This window comes from Oncorhynchus kisutch, linkage group LG19 (assembly GCF_002021735.2).
Source record: "Oncorhynchus kisutch isolate 150728-3 linkage group LG19, Okis_V2, whole genome shotgun sequence".
NCBI lineage: Eukaryota > Metazoa > Chordata > Actinopteri > Salmoniformes > Salmonidae > Oncorhynchus > Oncorhynchus kisutch.
Window position 1 is genome coordinate 22647416 of NC_034192.2, and position 23169 is coordinate 22670584.

A 23169-nucleotide genomic window follows, 5' to 3' on the forward strand; every position below is an offset into this window, starting at 1 on the left:
TCTGTCTGTCTGTCTGTCTGTCTGTCTGTCTGTCTGTCTGTCTGTCTGTCTGTCTGTCTGTCTGTCTGTCTGTCTGTCTGTCTGTCTGTCTGTCTGTCTGTCCCCTTCCTCTTGGTGGTTTCTATGGCAACAAGGTTCACTTGAGGTCAGCACTTTTTCAGGGAGCAGCTGGGGAGGGGCTAGTGGCGTGAGCAACTTTTTGTGTTGAGAGAGACGCACTGAGAAAAATGTGTGATATTGTAGAGCCTGTAGTGTATTGTTTTCATCTGGCTGTTGTCATTTCATGTATTTATTTGCCCCACACAACCACTTAAAAAAAAAAAATTGCCCCACACATCCACTCTTTACTTTATGCCTTTGTTATTTTATTATTATACAGGCACATTTGTTGGTATTAAAGGTCCAATGCAGATGTTTTTATCTCAATATCAAATCATTTCTCTGTAACAGTTAAGTACCTTACTGTGAAATATTTGTTTTCAATTAAAATGCTCAAAAATGAACAAAAATAGCTTCTTAGCAAAGAGCAATTTCTCAAGCAAGAATTTTGCTAGGAGGGGAAAACTAGTTGAGAGGGGAAAACTATCTGTTATTGACAGAGAGATTTGGAACTCTCTTTCTTATTGGTCTATTAACTCCTTTAACATCTGGTGTGTCACCAGGCAGGCCAAAACTCCATCCCATCAAAAGAGGCTGAAATGTCAGTCTTTTCGAAAAGCTCTTACACTAAAAGGGCATTATCATTTTCGCACTACTATTCCAACCTCATAGTGTGGAAATATTCACTGAGGATAAAACATGACAGACTGACCAGGTGAAAATTATGATCCCATATTGATATCACTTGTTAAATCCACTTCAGTCAGTGTAGATGAATGGGGAGGAGGCAGGTTAAAGGATCATTTTTAAGACTTGAAAGAATTCAGAATGGATTGTGTAGGTGTGCCATTCAGAGATAAAACTGAAGATGAAGATGAATGTGCAAGTAGAGATACTGGGGTGCAAAGGAGCAAGATACATTTATTTATTTTTATTTTACCTTTATTTAACCAGGCAAGTCAGTTAAGAACAAATTCTTATTTTCAATGATGGCCTAGGAACAGTGGGTTAACTGACTGTTCAGGGGCAGAACGACAGATTTGTACCTTGTCAGCTCGGGGATTCGAACTTGCAACCTTTCGATTACTAGTCCAACGCTCTAACCACTAGGCTACCCTAAATAAATAGATACAGTATGGGGATGAGGTAGATAGCCCATCTATGTACAGGTGCAGTGATCTGTGAGCTGCTCTGACAGTTGGTGCTTAAAGTTAGTGAGGGAGATATGAGTCTCCAGCTTCAGTGATTTTTGCAGTTCATTCCAGTCATTGGCAGCAGAGAACTGGAAGGAAAGGCAGCCAAAAGAGGAATTGGCTTTGGCGGTGAACAGTGAAATATACCTGCTGGAGCGCGTGCTACGGGTGGGTGCTGCTATGGTGACCAGTGAGCTGAGATAAGGTGGGGCTTTACCTAGCAGATACTTGTACATGACCTGGAGCCAGTGGGTTTGACGACGAGTATGAAGCGAGGGCCAGCCAACGAGAGCGTACAGGTCGGAGTGGTGGATAGTATATGGGGCTTTGGTGACGAAACGGATGGCATCCAATTTGTTGAGTAGAGTTTTGGAGGCTATTTTGTAAATGCCATCGCCGAAATCGAGGATCGGTAAGATAGTCAGTTTTACGAGGGTATGTTTGGCAGCATGAGTGAAGGATGCTTTGTTACGAAAGAGGAAGCCGATTCTAGATTTAATTTTGGATTGGAGATGCTTAATGTGAGTCTGGAAGGAGAGTTTACAGTCTAGCCAGACACCTAGGTATTTGTAGTTGTCCACATGTCAGAACCGGAGTAGTGATGCTGGATGGGCGGGCAGTGATCAGATGAAGAGCATACACTTAGTTTTACTAGCATTTCAGAGCAGTTGGAGTCCACGGAAGGAGAGTTGTATGGCATTGAAGCTTGTCTGGAGGTTTCTTAGCACAGTGTCCAAAGAAGGACCAGAAGTATACAGAATGGTGTCGTCTGCGTAGAGGTGGATCAGAGAATCACCAGCAGCTTGAACCCTGTGGCATCCACCTAGGAGACTGCCAGAGGTCCGGACAACAGGCCCTCCGATTTGACACACTGAACTCTGTCTGAGAAGTAGTTGATGAACCAGGCGAGACAGTCTTTTGAGAAACCAAGGTTGTTGAGTTTGCCGATAAGAATGTGGTGATTGACAGAGTCAAAAGCCTTGGCCAGGTCGATGAATAGAGCTGCACAGTAATGTCTCTTGTCGATGGGGGTTATGATATCGTTTAGGACCTTGAGCGTGGCTGAGGTGCACCCATGACCAGCTCTGTCTAAATTGTTGACATCCCTTTTGTCAATACCTTCTTGAATTGTAATTACTTGCTACTATGGCCTATTTATTGCTTTACCCCCTCACTCCATTTTCACACACTGTATGTTTGTTTACTCCATGTGTAACCCTGTGTTGTTGTTTGTGTCGCACAGCTTTGCTTTATTTTGGCCAGGTCGCAGATGTAAATGAGAACTTGTTCTCAACTAGCCTACCTGGCTAAATAAAGGTGAAATAAAAAAAAATATGTATATAAATGTATGTAAAAAATAAATAAAAAACACAAAAAACCATCTCATTTACCTCACCTTGCGAGGGCAACTGCACTAGTTAGTTTTTAGTTTTTTTTTAGTTTTAGTTTTTAGTTTCTGATACAATATTTTAATTCATATCAATTAATATTCCTCTCATATCATTTAAATTCCTTATTTCACACATAGTGCCTGTTTCATCGGAACGTTGAAAAAACATTGTTAAGTTTTCTGTGAGTTAGCAGAATTTTCCATCAACGTCCCACCAAACATACACAGAACATGTGTACAAAGAAAAATTCATTACACATCACCTCTTGTTACTGTTGCCGAGCCAATCAAGGCCCTGATTGGTGAACCTCTGATCCATTCATAGCTCTTTGTCTGTTGGAAAGGTTAGGGATATTCACACACACTTTTTCTTAACATTGAGTGCATTCGGAAAATATTCAGACCCCTTGACTTTTTCCAAAAATGTTTACGTTACAGCCATTCTAAAATGGATTAAATAATTCCAGGTGAAGCCGGTTGAGAGAATGCCAAGTGTGTGCAAAGCTGTCATCAAGGCAAAGGGTGGCTATTTGAAGAAGTATATTTTGATGAGTTGAACTTTTTTGCTTACTACATGATTCCATATGTGTTAATAGTTTTGATGTCTTCACTATTATTATACAATGTAGAAAATAGTAAAAATAAAGAAAAACCCTTGAATGAGAAGGTGTTCTAAAACTTTTGACCGGTAGTGTATTTTTTCATTAATCTACCCAATACCCCGTAATGACACAGCAATAACAGTTTTTTTGCAAATAAATAATTAAATATCACATTTACATAAGTATTCAGACCCTTTACTCAGTACTTTGTTGAAGCACATTTGGCAGAGATTACAGCCTCAAATCTTCTTGGGTATGACACTACAAGCTTGGCAAACCTGTATTTGGGGAGTTTCTCCCATTCTGCTCTGCCGATCCACTCAAGCTCTGTCAGGTTGGGTGAGGAGTGTCACTGTACAGCTATTTTCAGGTCTCTCCAGATATGTTCATTCGGATTCAAGTTCGGGCTCTGGCTGGGCTACTCAAGGACATTCAGAGACATGTCCTGAAACCACTCCTGCGTTGTCTTGGCTGTGTGCTTAGGGTTGTTGTCCTGTTGGATGGTGAACCTTTGCCCCAGTCTGAGGTCCTTAGCACTCTGGAGCAAGGATCTCTCTGTACTTTGCTCTGTTAATCTTTCCCTTGATCCTGACTGGTCTCCCAGTCTCTGCCGCTGAAAACTATCCCCACAGCATGATGCTGCCACCACCATGCACTATAGGGATGATGCCAGGTTTCCCCCAGACGTGACGCTTGGCATTCAGGCCAAAGAGTTCAATCTTGGTTTCATCAGACCAGAGAATATTGTTTCTCATGGTCTGAGAGTCCTTTAGGTGCCTTTTTAGCAAACTCCAAGCGGGCTGTCATGTGCCTTTTACTGAGGAGTGGCTCCCGTCTGGCCACTCTACCATAAAGGCCTGATTCGTGGAGTATTGCAGAGATGGTTGTCCTTCTGGAAGATTCTTCCATCTCCACAAAGGAACTCTAGAGCTCTGTCAGAGTGACCATCGGGTACTTGGTCACCTCCCTGACCAAGGCCCTTCTCCCCTGATTGCTCAGTTTGGCCGGGCGGCCAGCTCTAGGAAGGATCTTGGTGGTTCCAAACTTCTTCCATTTAAGAATGATGGTTTCCACTGTGTTCTTGGGGACCTTCAATGCTGTAGAAATGTTTTGTACCTTTCCCCAGAGCTGTGCCTTGACACATTCCTGTCTTGGAGCTATACGGACAATTCCTTAGATCTCATGGCTTGGTTTTTGCTCTGACAAGCACTTTCAGCTGTAGGACGGCAGGGTAGCCTAGTGGTTAGAGTGTTGGACTAGTAACCGGAAGGTTGCAAGTGCAAGTTCAAGGTTGCAAGTTCAAACCCCTGAGCTGACAAGGTACAAATCTGTCGTTCTGCCCCTGAACAGGCAGTTAACCCAATGCTCCTAGGCCGTCATTGAAAATAAGAATTTGTTCTTAACTGACTTGCCTAGTTAAATAAAGGTAAAATAAGTAAATAAATACAGTTGAAGTTGGAAGTTTACATAAACATTAGCCAAATACATTTAAACTTATTTTTTATTTTACAATTCCTGACATTTAATCCTAGTAAAAATTTGCTGTCTTAGGTCAGTTAGGATCACCACTTTATTTTAACAATGTGAAATGTCAGAATAATACTAGAGAGAATGATTTTTTTTCAGCTTTTATTTCTTTCATCATATTCCCAGTGGGTCAGAAGTTTACATACACTCAATTAGTATTTGGTTGCCTTTTAATTGTTTCGGGTATCCTTCCACAAGCTTCCCACAATAAGTTGGGTGAATTTTGGCCCATTCCTCCTGACAGAGCTGGTGTAACTGATTCCGGTTTGTAGGCCTCCTTGCGCACACACGCTTTTTCAGTTCTGCCCGCAGATTTTCTATAGGATTGAGGTCAGGGCTTTGTGATGGCCATTCCAATACCTTGACTTTGTTGTCCTTAAGCCATTTTGCCACGACTTTGGAAGTATGCTTGGGGTCTTTGTCCATTTGGAAGACCCATATGCGACCAAGGTTTAACTTCCTGACTGATGTCTTGAGATGATGCTTCCGTATATCCACATAATTTTCCTACCACCTGATGCCATCTATTTTGTGTAGTGCACCAGTCCCTTCTGCAGCAAAGCACCCCCACAACATGATGCTGCCACCCCTGTGCTTCACGGTTGGGGATGGTATTCTTCTGCTTGCAGGCCTCCCCCTTTTTTCTCTAAACATAACAATGAAAATTACAGGCCTCTCATATTTTTAAGTGGGAGAACTTGCACAATTGGTGGCTGACTAAATACTTTTTTTGCCCCACTGTATATGCGAGATACAATCTTCCCAGCTCTGCAGATTCTGCTGTGAGGAGGCAGAGTCATTAGATCGTTTATTTTTCTTTAACCATTTATGTTCTTTAATACAGGGCCGACATACAAGTTCCTTACTTTTTCCCCTTCTACTTGCCTCTTCCATTTTTGTGGTAATGCTGCAATTAATTGGTTGTATTTTTGGGTAGAGCAGACATTTCCATATGTCTGTGTTAGCTGCATGTGTGACATACCTCCACCAGTCCTATTTATGATATCATTCACAAAATTATACATTTTTTTTCAAATTTATTCAAAAAATACAGTTTTTTTTATCAATAAGTATATTTGAATTTAACCACAATATTTGTTGTATTATTTGTTCTGTCTTTTCAGGTGGATTAAACTGAAATTGCAACCAACTTTCTAAGGCTTGTTTAAAACATTTGTTCCTTTTCAAACAATCGAAATTGGGCCGGTGTAATCTGAATAAAGGGAAAAAGGCCCTTCTTGAACATAAGATGAGACATTCCTACCAATTTACTAGAGAACCAGTTTACTAGAGAACCACCAGTGAGTATAACAGAACTCATATGGCAGACAAAAACCTGAGAAGAAATCCAAACAGGAAGTGTGAACTCAATTTTGAAAACAGTGCCATTTGATGTCCATCTTAGATATGGATGAGCATGCACTTCCTAGGGCTTCCACAAGATGTCACCGTCTTTAGATTCTGGTTGTATGATTCTACTATAAAGGAGGGGCTCAAATAGCTCTTTGACTCGGTGGTCTCATTGCGCGCGGTCACGAGAGAGTGTTCTTGCATTCAAATGCCTTTCTTCAGACATTGAAATTCTCAGTTTCGGTGGTCTCATTGCGCGCGATCACGAGAGAGTGTTCTTGCATTCCAATGCCTTTCTTCAGACAATGAAATTCTCCGGTTGGAACCTTATTGCTGATTTAATGTTTAAAACATCCTAAATATGGATTGCATACATCATTTGACTTGTTTCTACGACCTGTAACGGAACTTTTAAAGTTTTTGTCTGGAGGAATTGCTCGTGCTTTTTGAGGATTGAATGCTGGGCTGAACAAGCTCACAACAAGTGGCTAAATTATGGGTTTTTTGGAACTTTATGGAACAAATCAGTCATTTATTATTGTCGAACTGGGATTCCTGGAACTGCCGTCTGATGAAGATATTCAAAGGTAAGTGAATATTTATAGTGTTTTTTTAGCTTCTGTTGACACCAAAATGGCGGCTATTTCTTTGGGTTCTGAGTGTCATTCTCAGATTATTCTTTTTCCATAAAGTTTTTAAAAAATCTGACATAGCGGTTGCATAGAGGATACGTTTATCTTTAATTCTGTGAATGACACTTGCATCTTTTATCAATGTTTATTGTGAGTATTTCTGCAAAATCACCGGATGTTTTGGATTCAAAACATTACTGCACTTAACACGTCAATGTAAACTGAGATGTTTTTTATATATATAGATATATGCACATTATCGAACAAAACACACAATACATGTATAACATGATGTCCTATGAGTGTCATCTGATGGCGATAATCAAAGGTTAGTGATTCATTTGATCTATATTTATGCTTTTGTGTCTATGAAATCGCTGTGTGTGTTTTTGAATTTGGTGGTCATCTAACATAAATATATATGGTGTTTTCGCTGTAAAACATTTTAAAAATCGGACACGATGGGTAGATTAACAAGATGTTTATCTTTCATTTGTTGTATTGGACTTGTTAATGTGTGAAAGTTAAATATTTCTAAAGAAATTTGTTTTCAGCTGAATGGGGGGGGGGGGGTGTTCCCTTTAGGGAACTCCTTGTACCCCCTAGCCCCAACAGGATATTATTAATATTAATGAGTTTTAATGACTGCAAGTGTATGTAAACTTCTGACTTCAACTGTAGATAGGTGTGTGCCTTTCCAAATCATGTCCAATCAATGGATTGTCCCACAGGTGGACTCCAATCAAGTTGTAGAAACATCTCAAGGATGATCAATGGAAACAGGATGCACATGAGCTCAATTGAGAGGCTCATAGCAAAGGGTCTGAATACTGATGTAAATAAGGTATTTGCCATAAAATCTAAAAACATGTTTCTGCTTTGTCATTATGGAGCACTGTGTGTAGATTGATGAGGAGTTTTTAAATTGAATCCATTTAAGAAAAGTCTGTTACGTAACAAAATGTGGAAAAGGGGAAGGGGTCTGAATACTTCCCATGCGTATGTATGGATGTACAGTGCCTTGCGAAAGTATTCGGCCCCCTTGAACTTTGCGACTTTTTGCCACATTTCAGGCTTCAAACATAAAGATATAAAACTGTATTTTTTTGTGAAGAATCAACAAGTGGGACACAATCATGAAGTGGAACGACATTTATTGGATATTTCAAACTTTTTTAACAAATCAAAAACTGAAAAATTGGGCGTGCAAAATTATTCAGCCCCCTTAAGTTAATACTTTGTAGCGCCACCTTTTGCTGCGATTACAGCTGTAAGTCGCTTGGGGTATATCTCTATCAGTTTTGCACATCGAGAGACAGACATTTTTTATATCTCCTATCTCTCTGTCGTAGGTCTATGATTTTTAAATTCTCTCTTTCTGTAGGACAGTGTGGTGGACTGTCAGCTCTCAGACCTTTGTGAGGAGGACACTGTAGAAGCTGTCCCCACGGTGACAAGGACAGGCAGAGATTGGACAACATGCTGATCCTGAAGAAAGGGCTGAGGGACAATCACACCCTCACAGGACACACCCTCACAGGACGCACCCTCACTGCCCAAGTGAGCACAATACAATAAGCCAGGGTAACAGAACACACACACAGGACAGGACAGAAAGTTGAACATTGACTGGCAGAGAATCAACATTTGGTTAGCCTTGACTAAGATCTGTTTATCCTATTGTATGAATGTTGTCATGCCATGTTACCATCGAAGTTGGCTATACATAGGAGTTGGCTAAATGGCACCACACTAACATTAGGCTGAACAGAAAGAATGAAACTTCAATGTACTGGAGGACTACTTTAGAATATGTTGGTGTTGTTACAGGATAGATAGAAAGGAGAATAGGATGTGGTTTGTTTGAGTAGCACCTGAATGTGAGGGCAAGCGGTTATGCATAGCAGAGGACCAAAATTGTTTTAGGTTGAGGCACTCCAGGTAGTTTGAATCCGGTTACTATTAGAGATGTCTACACTGATGCCCCATCTAAGAAATAGGGTATCATTTGGAACGCATCCCTAGCATTGAAAGATGATAAACTATTGTTCCTCCTGTTCAGGCTGAACCTGGCATTGGCCTACACTGAGCTGACAGAGGAGTGTAGGGCAGCCCCCGAAGGTACTCATCAATTTCATGCAAGAATTCCCTCTTTGTTGCCTTAGGAATAAATCTCTCTACTACAGGAGCTGGGTCATGGCAGAGGTCTGGCTGTCAAACAGACTGAGAACTTGAGGAAGGCATCCCATGAGCAGATGGCTCAGTATGTCCAGACACATGATGCAAATATTAAAGATTATGCTCCATATTGATGTTGAATAAAATAGATTGACCACTGTGCTCACACTGGTTTACGGAAGTTATAGAAATGCTTGTTTCCATGCCAACTGATGCCTGTCCCCCTCCCCCACCCTCCAGGTCTAAGATGCTGCCCAGCGTCGCTCCTCGGTTAGATCAATGTTGATTGCAATATCCCTGAGATGAATGTTGTATATACTGTAACGTTATGGCTATGATGGAGATAACTTGTACCTTTTTTTTTTTTTACAGGTGTGAATGAAACAATGTATTCCCCTAACCTTAATTCTTTCAATAAAGTTCATATTTTATTAATATTATAGTACTTGTTTGTCTTTGTCAAATGTAAGACTAAATGCTATTTGTAATTATTTTTGGTGCAGATTTTTATTTAATATACTATCCAGATAAAGTGTCTGATCAAGGAACATTACATAGAAAATGCGATCGGTCACTAAAACAGCTGTAACGTGTTCACAGTAAAAGGTATTTCTATTCTGATTGCAGATGTTCAATCATTACAAAACAAGGAAGACTCAATAAGGTTTTCTCTATCTTCATTAGAAAGTTGTGTAAATGGCAGTTGGTTGGGGGGGGGGAAAGTATTGATTTTCATATAACATATTTTCACAGGTGTTATTTCTTTGACTGATTACAATGTTACTGATGGGGATGTCATATAATTTGAAAGGGCTGTTTCTCAGCTTTCAAATTATGTATCATGTTTTCATATATGGTTTTACACCAACAAATTATGCACGCAGAGCTCATTAATGCACGCAGAGCTCATTAATGCACGCAGGGCTCATGATCCAGCAAGAAATGGATCATTTCGCTCAGGCTGTAAAGGGTTAGTTTGTGTTGTTTGCAGGTCATGGAGTCCCCCTATGTCACATTGGCCGCTGTCTCCAAACTTTCCCCTTTAGTTGAGTCGTTATCCACTTTAGAAGTAAGCAGTGCAAGATATTAATTTACCGGATATAATTGCGAGTCGAGGGCAGAGGTAATTTTCTGATAGTAGCGGCCAACTCTTTCTGTTATCGGGTGTTGATAGCTGCCATGTTTCCCACAGGTGAACTGTGAATGGACAGATTATGCTACCTGCTGGAGTGAAACAGAGCTACTGTTGCTCCTTGTAATACAGTGAACGTCCCACACCTTAATGTGGTGTTATATGTTGACAATTATTTGAAAATATGTCAGTTAACTCATAGTTATGTGGCATGCCACCGGAACCGGAAGTTCTGTTTTCAATACCTTTCAATATGACACCTTGCGAGGATAATGTCACTGAAAAAGTCTCAGTGCCATTATCCTCGCAAGTTCAGGTATTGACTACTTTTTATTTATTTATTTAACCTTTATTTAACCAGGTAGGCTAGTTGAGAACAAGTTCTCCTTTGCAACTGCGACCTGGCCAAGATAAAGCATAGCAGTGTGAGCAGACAACAAAGAGTTACACATGGAGTAAACAATTAACAAGTCAATAACACAGTAGAAAACAAAGGGGGAGTCTATATACAATGTGTGCAGAAGGCATGAGGAGGTAGGCAAATAATTACAATTTTGCAGATTAACACTGGAGTGATGAATGATCAGATGGTCATGTACAGGTAGAGATATTGGTGTGCAAAAGAGCAGAAAAGTAAATAAATAAAACAGTATGGGGATGAGGTAGGTGAAAAAGGGTGGGCTATTTACCAATAGACTATGTACAGCTGCAGCGATCGGTTAGCTGCTCAGATAGCTGATGTTTGAAGTTGGTGAGGGAGATAAAAGTCTCCAACTTCAGCGATTTTTGCAATTCGTTCCAGTCACAGGCAGCAGAGTACTGGAACGAAAGGCGGCCAAATGAGGTGTTGGCTTTAGGGATGATCAGTGAGATACACCTGCTGGAGCGCGTGCTACGGATGGGTGTTGCCATCGTGACCAGTGAGCTGAGATAAGGCGGAGCTTTACCTAGCATGGACTTGTAGATGACCTGGAGCCAGTGGGTCTGGCGACGAATATGTAGCGAGGGCCAGCCGACTAGAGCATACAACTCGCAGTGGTGGGTGGTATAAGGTGCTTTAGTGACAAAACGGATGGCACTGTGATAAACTGCATCCAGTTTGCTGAGTAGAGTGTTGGAAGCCATTTTGTAGATGACATCGCCGAAGTCGAGGATCGGTAGGATAGTCAGTTTTACTAGGGTAAGCTTGGCGGCGTGAGTGAAGGAGGCTTTGTTGCGGAATAGAAAGCCGACTCTTGATTTAATTTTCGATTGGAGATGTTTGATATGAGTCTGGAAGGAGAGTTTGCAGTCTAGCCAGACACCTAGGTACTTATAGACGTCCACATATTCTAGGTCGGAACCATCCAGGGTGGTGATGCTAGTCGGGTGCAGGCAGCGACCGGTTGAAAAGCATGCATTTGGTTTTACTAGCGTTTAAGAGCAGTTGGAGGCCACGGAAGGAGTGTTGAATGGCATTGAAGCTTGTTTGGAGGTTAGATAGCAGTGTCCAAAGACGGGCCGAAAGTATATAGAATGGTGTCGTCTGCGTAGAGGTGGATCAGGGAATCGCCCGCAGCAAGAGCAACATCATTGATATACACAGAGAAAAGAGTCGGCCCATGAATTGAACCCTGTGGCACCCCCATAGAGACTGCCAGAGGACCAGACAGCATGCCCTCCGATTTGACGCACTGAACTCTGTCTGCAAAGTAATTGGTGAACCGGGCAAGGCAGTCATCCGAAAAACCGAGGCTCCTGAGTCTGCCGATAAGAATATGGTGATTGACAGAGTCGAAAGCCTTGGCAAGGTCGATGAAGACGGCTGCACAGTACTGTCTTTTAGTACCTTGAGTGTGGCTGAGGTGCACCCATGACCGGCTCGGAAACCAGATTGCACAGCGGAGAAGGTACGGTGGGATTCGAGATGGTCAGTGACCTGTTTGTTGACTTGGCTTTCGAAGACCTTAGATAGGCAGGGCAGGATGGATATAGGTCTGTAACAGTTTGGGTCCAGGGTGTCTCCCCCTTTGAAGAGGGGGATGACTGCGGCAGCTTTCCAATCCTTGGGGATCTCAGACGATATGAAAGAGAGGTTGAACAGGCTGGTAATAGGGGTTGCGACAATGGTGGCAGATAGTTTCATAAATAGAGGGTCCAGATTGTCAAGCCCAGCTGATTTGTACGGGTCCAGGTTTTGCAGCTCTTTCAGAACATCTGCTATCTGGATTTGGTTAAAGGAGAACCTGGAGAGGCTTGGGCGAGGAGCTGCGGGGGGGGCGGAGCTGTTGGCCGAGGTTGAAGTAGCCAGGCGGAAGGCATGGCCAGCCGTTGAGAAATACTTATTGAAGTTTTCGATAATCATGGATTTATCAGTGGTGACCGTGTTACCTAGCCTCAGTGCAGTGGGCAGCTGGGAGGAGGTGCTCTTGTTCTCCATGGACTTCACAGTGTCCCAGAACTTTTTGGAGTTGGAGCTACAGGATGCAAACTTCTGCCTGAAGAAGCTGGCCTTAGCTTTCCTGACTGACTGCGTGTATTGGTTCCGGACTTCCCTGAACAGTTGCATATCACGGGGACTATTCGATGCTATTGCAGTCCGCCACAGGATGTTTTTGTGCTGGTCGAGGGCAGTCAGGTCTGGGGTGAACCAAGGGCTGTATCTGTTCTTAGTTCTGCATTTTTTGAACGGAGCATGCTTATCTAAAATGGTGAGGAAGTTACTTTTAAAGAATGACCAGGCATCCTCAACTGACGGGATGAGGTCAATGTCCTTCCAGGATACCCGGGCCAGGTCGATTAGAAAGGCCTGCTCACAGAAGTGTTTTAGGGAGCGTTTGACAGTGATGAGGGGTGGTCGTTTGACTGCGGCTCCGTAGCGGATACAGGCAATGAGGCAGTGATCGCTGAGATCCTGGTTGAAGACAGCGGAGGTGTATTTGGAGGGCCAGTTGGTCAGGATGACGTCTATGAGGGTGCCCTTGTTTACAGAGTTAGGGTTGTACCTGGTGGGTTCCTTGATGATTTGTGTGAGATTGAGGGCATCTAGCTTAGATTGTAGGACTGGCGGGGTGTTAAGCATATCCCAGTTTAGGTCACCTAACAGAACAAACTCTGAAGCTAGATGGGGGGCGATCAATTCACAAATGGTGTACAGGGCACAGCTGGGAGCTGAGGGGGGTCGGTAGCAGGCGGCAACCGTGAGAGACTTATTTCTGGAGAGAGTAATTTTCAAAATTAGTAGTTCGAACTGTTTGGGTATGGACCTGGAAAGTATGACATTACTTTGCAGGCTATCTCTGCAGTAAACTGCAACTCCTCCCCCTTTGGCAGTTCTATCTTGACGGAAGATGTTATAGTTGGGTATGGAAATCTCTGAATTTTTGGTGGCCTTCCTGAGCCAGGATTCAGACACAGCAAGGACATCAGGGTTAGCAGAGTGTGCTAAAGCAGTGAGTAAAACAAACTTAGGGAGGAGGCTTCTGATGTTGACATGCATGAAACCAAGGCTTTTTCGATCACAGAAGTCAACAAATGAGGGTGCCTGGGGACATGCAGGGCCTGGGTTTACCTCCACATCACCCGCGGAACAGAGAAGGAGTAGTATGAGGGTGCGGCTAAAGGCTATCAAAACTGGTCGCCTAGAGCGTTGGAGACAGAGAATAAGAGGAGCAGGTTTCTGGGCATGGTAGAATATATTCAGGGCATAATGCGCAGACAGGGGTATGGTGGGGTGCGGGTACAGCGGAGGTAAGCCCAGGCACTGGGTGATGATGAGAGAGGTTGTATCTCTGGACATGCTGGTAGTAATGGGTGAGGTCACCGCATGTGTGGGAGGTGGGACAAAGGAGTTATCAGGGGCATGAAGAGTGGAACTAGGGGCTCCATTGTGAACTAAAACAATGATAACTAACCTGAACAACAGTATACAAGGCATATTGACATTTGAGAGAAACATACAGCGAGGCATGCAGTAATCACAGGTGTTGAATTGGGAAAGCTAGCTAAAACAGTAGGTGAGACAACAGCTAATCAGCTAGCACAACAACAGCAGGTAAAATGGCGTAGACTAGGCAACGGGGCCAACAGATAAAACAAACAAGCAGAATGGAGTACCATGATTAATGGACAGTCCAGCGTGCATCAGCTATGTAGCCAAGAGATCAGTGTCCAGGGGGCAGCGGTGGATGGGGCAGGGAAGCTGGACTGGCGAGTGTTATCCAGGTAAAAAAAAACTAACAATGACTAAATAGCTTGTAGCTAGTTAGCTGGTTAGCTTCTGGAGGTTCTTGAGTGTGTTCTAAAAATAAAAAAATAATAGCGATTCCGTATCACATTGGGTGAGGCAGGTTTCCGGAAGGTATAAACAAATTAAAAGTCAAAAGAGATAGAAAGTAAATATGGGTCCGGTGAGCGTTTGGGATGCGGCGATTCAGGCGGTTAGCAGGCTTGTGCTAACAAGCTAACAGTTTGTAGGCCCGGGCTAGACAAGGTAGCAGTTAGCGGACCGGAGCTGGACAAGCTAGCAGTTAGCAGGCCGAATTAGCAAGCAGGGAGATAGTGAGGGCTAGAGAGTTAGCCTTTGGGGGACGTCGCGATGGGGTGAGTCTGTTTATTCCTCTTCATGCGATGACATCGATAGACCGGTCGTGGGCCCGGGTATTGTAGCTCAGGAGTATGCTACGGTGGTAGCACAGGTGCTACGGCCGGGCTAGCTTCAAGCTAAGTAGGTGGAAACGCTAGCCAGGAGTAATCCGGGGTTGCGGTTTAGCTAGATAGCTAGTTGCTGAACAATCCAGCTGAAAGATGTTCCGTTTGCGGTGGGAATCCGGGGATGAATCCGGGGATGAAAAATAAATAGGTCCGTTATGCTCTGGTTAGAGTCGCGTTGTACGAACAGGCGAGAGCTTTCCGAACTACAGGTTAGCTGATGACCGGTTAGCTGAAGACCGCTAGCATACCCGCTGGTTAGCTGGCTAGCTTCAGTTGAGGGGTCCCGAAGTAAATATAAATACTTTAGGAATTTAGGAAAAAAAGCTACATTGGGTGAGTCGGGTTGCAGGAGAGTATTTGGAAGCTTAGGGTTTAGCAAAATGTTTTCAAAGAGATATGTGGAGAAAATATGTAAAAATATGTAAAAAACGAAAAAGAAACGATAAATACAGGGACACGACAGGACAGGACGACTTACTGCTACGTGTCAATAATTTTGACTCCTTCCTTTTTGATAGGAAAAATATTTGTATTACTTGTTAAACAAAGTCTCTTTCTCTGAGCAATAATAGAATTTACCAATATAGCTCAGTATTTGAATAGTTAATTTTATACATTCCTTTTTGCTCATCTTTATCAAATGTGTCAATAATTTTGGGAACCCACTGTATAGTTTATTAAGTAAACCCATCTAGTATTGTGTCGAACCCCCCTTTGACTCCAGAACAGTCTGAATTCTCTGGGCATTCTTCAAGGTGTCGGAAACATTCCACAGCCCGTTCCATTTCATCCCAAAGATGCTCTATTGGGTTGAGGTCTGGGGACTGCGTAGGCCACTCAAGAAAACTGAACTCGTTGTCATGTACCAGGCAATGTTAGCCCGTCTGTAACAAGGACTGACGAGTTGTGTGTTCTGAAATGCTGCTCTGCACACCACTGTTGTACTGCACTGTTATTTGTCTGTCTGTGGCCTTCCTGTCAGCTTGCACGATTCTTGCCATTCTCCTTCGAACTCGAGCATCAATGAGCTGTTGTTGCCCATACACTGTCGCTGACTGAATGCTTTTTGTTTGCCGCAGCTTTCTCGGTAAACCATAGACACAGTCGTGCATAAAAATCCCAGCAGGCCGGCCATTTCTGAGATATTAGATCCGGCGCGCCTGGCAACGGCGATCATGCCACGCTCAAAGTTGCTTAGGTCACTCGTTTTGCCCATTTGTAACGTTCAATTGAACAGTAACTGAATTCCTCAACGCCTGTCTGCCTGCTTTATATATCAACGGCCACGTGACTCACTCTCTGTAGGAGTGAACCATTTTTGTGAACAAGGTTGTGTACCTAATAAACTGGCCACTGAGTGTGTGTGTGTATATATATATATATATATATATATATATATATATATACTGCTCAAAAAAATAAAGGGAACACTAAAATAACACATCCTAGATCTGAATGAATGAAATATTCTTATTAAATACCTTTTTCTTTACATAGTTGAATGTGCTGACAACAAAATCACACAAAAATGATCAATGGAAATCAAATTTATCACACTCATGATGAGTGGAAAACCACACTACAGGCTGATCCAACTTTGATGTAATGTCCTTAAAACAAGTCAAAATGAGGCTCAGTAGTGTGTGTGGCCTCCACGTGCCTGTATGACCTCCCTACAACGCCTGGGCATGCTCCTGATGAGGCGGTGGATGGTCTCCTGAGGGATCTCCTCCCAGACCTGGACTAAAGCATCCGCCAACTCCTGGACAGTCTGTGGTGCAACGTGGCGTTGGTGGATGGAGCGAGACATGATGTCCCAGATGTGCTCAATTGGATTCAGGTCTGGGGAACAGGCGGGCCAGTCCATAGCATCAATGCCTTCCTCTTGCAGGAACTGCTGACACACTCCAGCCACATGAGACTAGCATTGTCTTGCATTAGGAGGAACCCAGGGCCAACCACACCAGCATATGGTCTCACAAGGGTCTGAGGATCTCATCTCGGTACCTAATGGCAGTCAGGCTGCCTCTGGCGAGCACATGGAGGACTGTGCGGCCCCCCAAAGAAATGCCACCCCACACCATGACTGACCCACCGCCAAACCGGTCATGCTGGAGGATGTTGCAGGCAGCAGAACGTTCTCCACGGCGTCTCCAGACTGTCACGTCTGTCACATGTGCTCAGTGTGAACCTGCTTTCATCTGTGAAGAGCACAGGGCGCCAGTGGCGAATTTGCCAATCTTGGTGTTCTCTGGCAAATGCCAAACGTCCTGACGGTGTTATATATATTATATATATATACAGTGCCTTGCGAAAGTATTCGGCCCCCTTGAACTTTGCGACCTTTTGCCACATTTCAGGCTTCAACATAAAGATATAAAACTGTATTTTTTTGTGAAGAATCAACAACAAGTGGGATGAAGTGGAACGACATTTATTGGATATTTCAAACGTTTTTAACAAATCAAAAACTGAAAAATTGGGCGTGCAAAATTATTCATCCCCTTTAAGTTAATACTTTGTAGCGCCACCTTTTGCTGTGATTACAGCTGTAAGTCGCTTGGGGTATATGTCTATCAGTTATGCACATCGAGAGACAGAATTTTTTTCCCATTCCTCCTTGCAAAACAGCTCGAGCTCAGTGAGGTTGGATGGAGAGCATTTGTGAACAGCAGTTTGCAGTTCTTTCCACAGATTCTCGATTGGATTCAGGTCTGGACTTTGACTTGGCCATTCTAACACCTGGATATGTTTATTTTTGAACCATTCCATTGTAGATTTTGCTTTATGTTTTGGATCATTGTCTTGTTGGAAGACAAATCTCCGTCCCAGTCTCTCAGGTCTTTTGCAGACTCCATCAGGTTTTCTTCCAGAATGGTCCTGTATTTGGCTCCATCCATCTTCCCATCAATTTTAACCATCTTCCCTGTCCCTGCTGAAGAAAAGCAGGCCCAAACCATGATGCTGCCACCACCATGTTTGACACTGGGGATGGCGTGTTCAGGGTGATGAGCGGTGTTGCTTTTACGCCAAACATAACGTTTTGCATTGTTGCCAAAAAGTTCAATTTTGGTTTCATCTGACCAGAGCACCTTCTTCCACATGTTTGGTGTGTCTCCCAGGTGGCTTGTGGCAAACTTTAAACAACACTTTTTATGGATATCTTTAAGAAATGGCTTTCTTCTTGCCACTCTTCCATAAAGGCCAGATTTGTGCAATATACAACTGATTGTTGTCCTATGGACAGAGTCTCCCACCTCAGCTGTAGATCTCTGCAGTTCATCCAGAGTGATCATGGGCCTCTTGGCTGCATCTCTGATCAGTCTTCTCCTTGTATGAGCTGAAAGTTTAGAGGGACGGCCAGGTCTTGGTAGATTTGCAGTGGTCTGATACTCCTTCCATTTCAATATTATCGCTTGCACAGTGCTCCTTGGGATGTTTAAAGCTTGGGAAATCTTTTTGTATCCAAATCCGGCTTTAAACTTCTTCACAACAGTATCTCGGACCTGCCTGGTGTGTTCCTTGTTCTTCATGATGCTCTCTGCGCTTTTAACGGACCTCTGAGACTATCACAGTGCAGGTGCATTTATACGGAGACTTGATTACACACAGGTGGATTGTATTTATCATCATTAGTCATTTAGGTCAACATTGGATCATTCAGAGATCCTCACTGAACTTCTGGAGAGAGTTTGCTGCACTGAAAGTAAAGGGGCTGAATAATTTTGCACGCCCAATTTTTCAGTTTTTGATTTGTTAAAAAAGTTTGAAATATCCAATAAATGTCGTTCCACTTCATGATTGTGTCCCACTTGTTGTTGATTCTTCACAAAAAATACTGTTTTATATCTTTATGTTTGAAGCCTGAAATGTGGCAAAAGGTCGCAAAGTTCAAGGGGGCCGAATACTTTCGCAAGGCACTGTATATATATACACACACACACACACACACACACACACACACACACACACACACACACACACACACACACACACACACACACACACACACACACACACACACACACACACACACACACTTAGTGGCCAGTTTATTAGGTATACATTCTTTTTTGCTCATCTTTATCAAATGTGTCAATAATTTCGGAACCCACTGTATAGTTTATATATAGGTTGCCTTTAATGTTGTGACGTGTGTAACCCGGTGGATTTTTGACTCCCTCAGGGTGGTGAAGGAGGAGATCTCAGACGACAATGCCAAACTTCCCTGTTTCAACGGCCGGGTCGTGTCATGGGTGAGCAACAGTTCTTCATGTTTATCACCGTCATCACCTATGTCCTCTCTCAATTCCACCGCAGTTCCGTGTTTCTCTCTCACTCATTTCAACCACAGCCCGGTTCTTCGTTCTCTCTCCATCGGTCTCTCGGTCTCTCTTGCTCCCTCTATCTCTCCGTATGTCTGCATGAACCCTCTGTATGCAGGCGTCCCTCATCAGGAGGTCTGGAAGAGAGAGGCCTGTGTATGTTAACACTCCTAAAACTTTTGAAATGCATCACACCGTGGTGTTACTCTATGTAAAGGTTATATGACGGTATAACTCACAATTATTATCAGAATTCAGCTGTAAAACACTACTTGATAGGATGCATGTGTGGAATTATGGAATGAGATGAGCAATGTGTGTGTGTATATGTGTGTGTGTGACTGTTTACTAGCTAGGCAACAGCTAACACACTTGTTTAATTGGGTTTTGGTGGGATCTGTTTTGGCTTCAGATGGTTCGCTCATTTGGGAGCTGTGTGTCTGTGTGTCTGTCCTGCTGTGTGTTTGCAACTGTGTGTGATGATGCTTTTGTGTGTGCATTTGAGAGCTGTGTGTGTAGTTGGTTGGTTTTTGTCATTCCTTTGTGTACTCTCGGTTGTGCTCTAGAAACCAAAGTCCATCGCTGTCTGAGATGGAATGACTCAGCCAAGACCAGCTACAGTGCTTCAGAAAGTATTCAGACCCCTTGACTTTTTCCACATTTTGTTACGTTACAGCCTTCTTCTAAAATGGATTAAATACATGTTTCCCTCCTCAGCAATCAATCTATACACAATACCCCATAATGACAAATCAAAAACAGGTTTTTCTAAATGTTTGCAAATGTATTAAAAAACAGATACCTTCTTTACAGGCTGGAAACTAGCTTATGCTCTGCAGCAGAAGTACATTTGAGTCTTCCTTTCCTGTGGCGGTACTTATGAGAGCCAGTTTCTTCATAGTGCTTAATGGTTTTTGCGACTGCACTTGAAGAAACTTTGAAAGTTCTTGACATTTTCCGTATTGACTGACCTTCATGTCTTATTAATGTACTGTCATTTCTCTTTACTTATTTGAGCTGTTCTTGCCATAATATGGACTTGGTCTTTTACCAAATAGGCAATCTCCTGTATACCACCCCTACCTTGTCACAACACAACTGTTTGGCTCAAAGGCATTAAGGAAAGACATTCCACAAATGAACTTTTAACAAGGTACACCTGTTAATTGAAATGCATTCCAGATGACTACATCATGAAGCTGGTTGAGAGAATGCAAAGACTGTGCAAAGCAGTCATCAAGACAAAGGGTGTCTACTTTGAAGATTTCAGCAAATTCTAAAAAGCTGTTTTTGCTTTGTCATTATGGGGTAGTGTATAGATTGATGGGAGAGAAAAAAACAATTTAATAAATTTTAGAATAAGGCTGTAAAGTACCAACATGTGGAAAAAGTCAAGTGGTCTGAATACTTTCTGAATGCACTGTAGCCTAGGCAGGCTGGGCTGAAACTCAAGGAATATGATTTCAAGAGAACACTTACGTAGAAAGAACGAGACAAGCTAAAGTCTTTATAAACCGCTAGAATGTATCTACTCATCTCACATTCATAAGCACATACACATACAGTGCATTGGGGAAGTATTCAGACCGATTGACCGGCATTTTTTTTAAACATTACAGCCTTATTCTAAAATGGATTAAATATTTGTCTCTCAAATCTACACACAATACCCCATTATGACAATGCGAAAAGTTTTTTGCAAATGTATTAAAAACAGAAGTACCTTATTTGCATAAGTATTCAGGCCCTTTGCTATGAGACTCGAGCCCAGATGCATCCTGTTTCCATTGATCATCCTTGATGTTTCCACAACTTGATTTACCACCTGTGGTAAATTCAATTGATTGGACGTGATTTGGAAAGGCACACACCTGTCTATATAAGGTAACACAGTTAACAATGCATGTCAGAGCATAAATCAAGCCATTGAGGTTGAAGGAATTTTCCATAGAGCTCCAAGACAGGATTGTGTCAAAGCACAAAACAATTCTGCAGCATTGAAGGTCCCCAAGAACACAGTGGCCTCCATCATTCTTAAATGGAAGAAGAGTGGAACCACCAAGACTCTTCCTAGAGCTGGCCGCCCGGCCAAACCTGAGCAATCGGTGGAGACGGGCCAGATGGCAACTCTGACAGAGCTCCAGAGTTCCTCTGTGGAGATGGGAGAACTTTCCAGAAGGACAACCATCTCTGCAGCACTCCACCAATCAGGCCTTTATGGTAGCGTGGCCAGACGGAAGACACTCCTCAGTAAAAGGCACATGACAGCCCGCTTGGAGGTTGCCAAAAGGCACCTAAAGACTATCAGTCTTTGAGAAATAAGATTATCTGGTCTGATGAAACCAAGATTGAACTCTTTGACCTGAATGCCAAGCGTCATGTCTGGAGGAAACCTGGCACCATCCCTACGGTGAAGCATGGTGGTGGCAGCATCATGCTGTGTAGATGTTTTTCAGTTGCAGGGATTGGGAGACTAGTCAGGATCGAGGGAAAGATGAACGGAGTATAATACAGAGAGATCCTTGATGAAAACCTGCTCCAGAGTGCTCAGGACCTCAGACTGGGACAAAGGTTCACCTTGCAACAGGACAACAACCCTAAGCACACAGCCAATGTGTGAGATGGTCGACGAGCAGCTGTCCACATACTTTTGGCCATGTAGTGTATTTGGCCTGATCTACTGACTCCTTCCCTCTTTTCTGCACTCTGCCTTTCCCCTGCCTGAAAAATGCAAAACTGACGCAGGATCAGCGTCTAAGAGGGTCTGGACACTGAGGTGAGGCTGAATCAGGCTACATTTTTGATCGAGCTCTGGTCATGACCATCACTGAGCTGGCTAGACTCCCTGTTCAGGATTGAACACAGTATTTTGAGTGTGTGGTTGGATGGACCTCATTAGCTTCCCTTGTTGCAGATGCCACTCCCCTCGCTCTACTTCCTCTCCTCCCTTCCCTTCTCCTCTCTTTTCCCTTCTCCTCTTTTCTATATAAGGCAAGCTGAGGAAGCAGTGAAGCAATATGCATTTCCCAAACTTTAGAACACTGGTCTGTACTCTAGGTCAGTGTTTCCCAACCCTGGTTCTTGAGTACCCCAACAGTACACATTTTCATTGTAGCCCTAGACAAATCAACCTCATTCAGCTCATTGAGGGCTTGATGATTAGTTGACAAGTTGAATCAGGTGTGCTTGTCCAGGGTTACACCAAAAATGTGTACTGTTGGGTGTACTCGAGGACCAGGGTTGGGAAACACTGCTCTAGATAAAGAAAACGATTACACAGTGGAATCGGGAGAGTTTTAAGGTTTTTCCTATCACAAAAAGTGGCACTAGGATGAAAGGAAAAAATGTATACATCTGTCCTAAAGTGTGGCAGCCAATGCTGGACCATTTGCCAAGAGATTTAGGTTGGCCTGTTAGATAGGCAGAGAGGCTGTAGCTTGGGGCTTGAATGGGCAACCTTAAGGGGATACAGTACTGGTAATGCCGATATGTAAGCTTATTGCATGGTGAAATGTGAGGTGTGTATCTGAACAGAAACTACAGTGCCTTCAGAAAATATTCACACCACTTGACTTTTTCCACGTTTTCTTGCTTTACAAAGTGGGATTAAAATGGATGAAATTTTAATTTTTTTGTCAGCGATTTACACAAAATACCCTAATGTCAAAGTCAGGGGAGTGGGACAAGGTGGCAGGGTAGCCTAGTGGTTAGAGCGTTGGACTAGTAACTGGAAGGTTGCAAGTTCAAACCCCTGAGCTGACAAGGTACAAATCTGTCATTCTGCCCCTGAACAGGCAGTTAACCCACTGTTCCTAGGCTGTCATTGAAATTAAGAATTTGTTCTTAACTGACTTGCCTAGTTAAATAAAGGTAAAATTTAAAAAAAGAAATTGGCCCTGGCATTATATCCACACCAGCCCACATCACTGCGTGTGCCAACAACTGAAAAGTTTTATGAGATTGGAGAACACCGTGGGAGGGATCTTAGACTATTCCTCCATACATAATATTTCCATATCCTTGATATACTTCAACTGCGATAATGGACT

The 23169-nt window shown here is 43.0% G+C and overlaps 1 protein-coding gene across 2 annotated transcripts in view; it reads left to right on the top strand.

Moving 5' to 3' along the window:
• The window catches only part of dvl3b (dishevelled segment polarity protein 3b), a 55677-nt gene that overhangs the window by 7976 nt on the left and 24532 nt on the right, over positions 1–23169 (top strand). For both annotated transcript variants that reach the window (XM_031797895.1, XM_031797896.1), the window contains exon 2: positions 18982–19051. In XM_031797895.1, coding sequence (XP_031653755.1) covers positions 18982–19051 — 70 coding nt within the window. The remainder of the gene's footprint in view (positions 1–18981; positions 19052–23169) is intronic.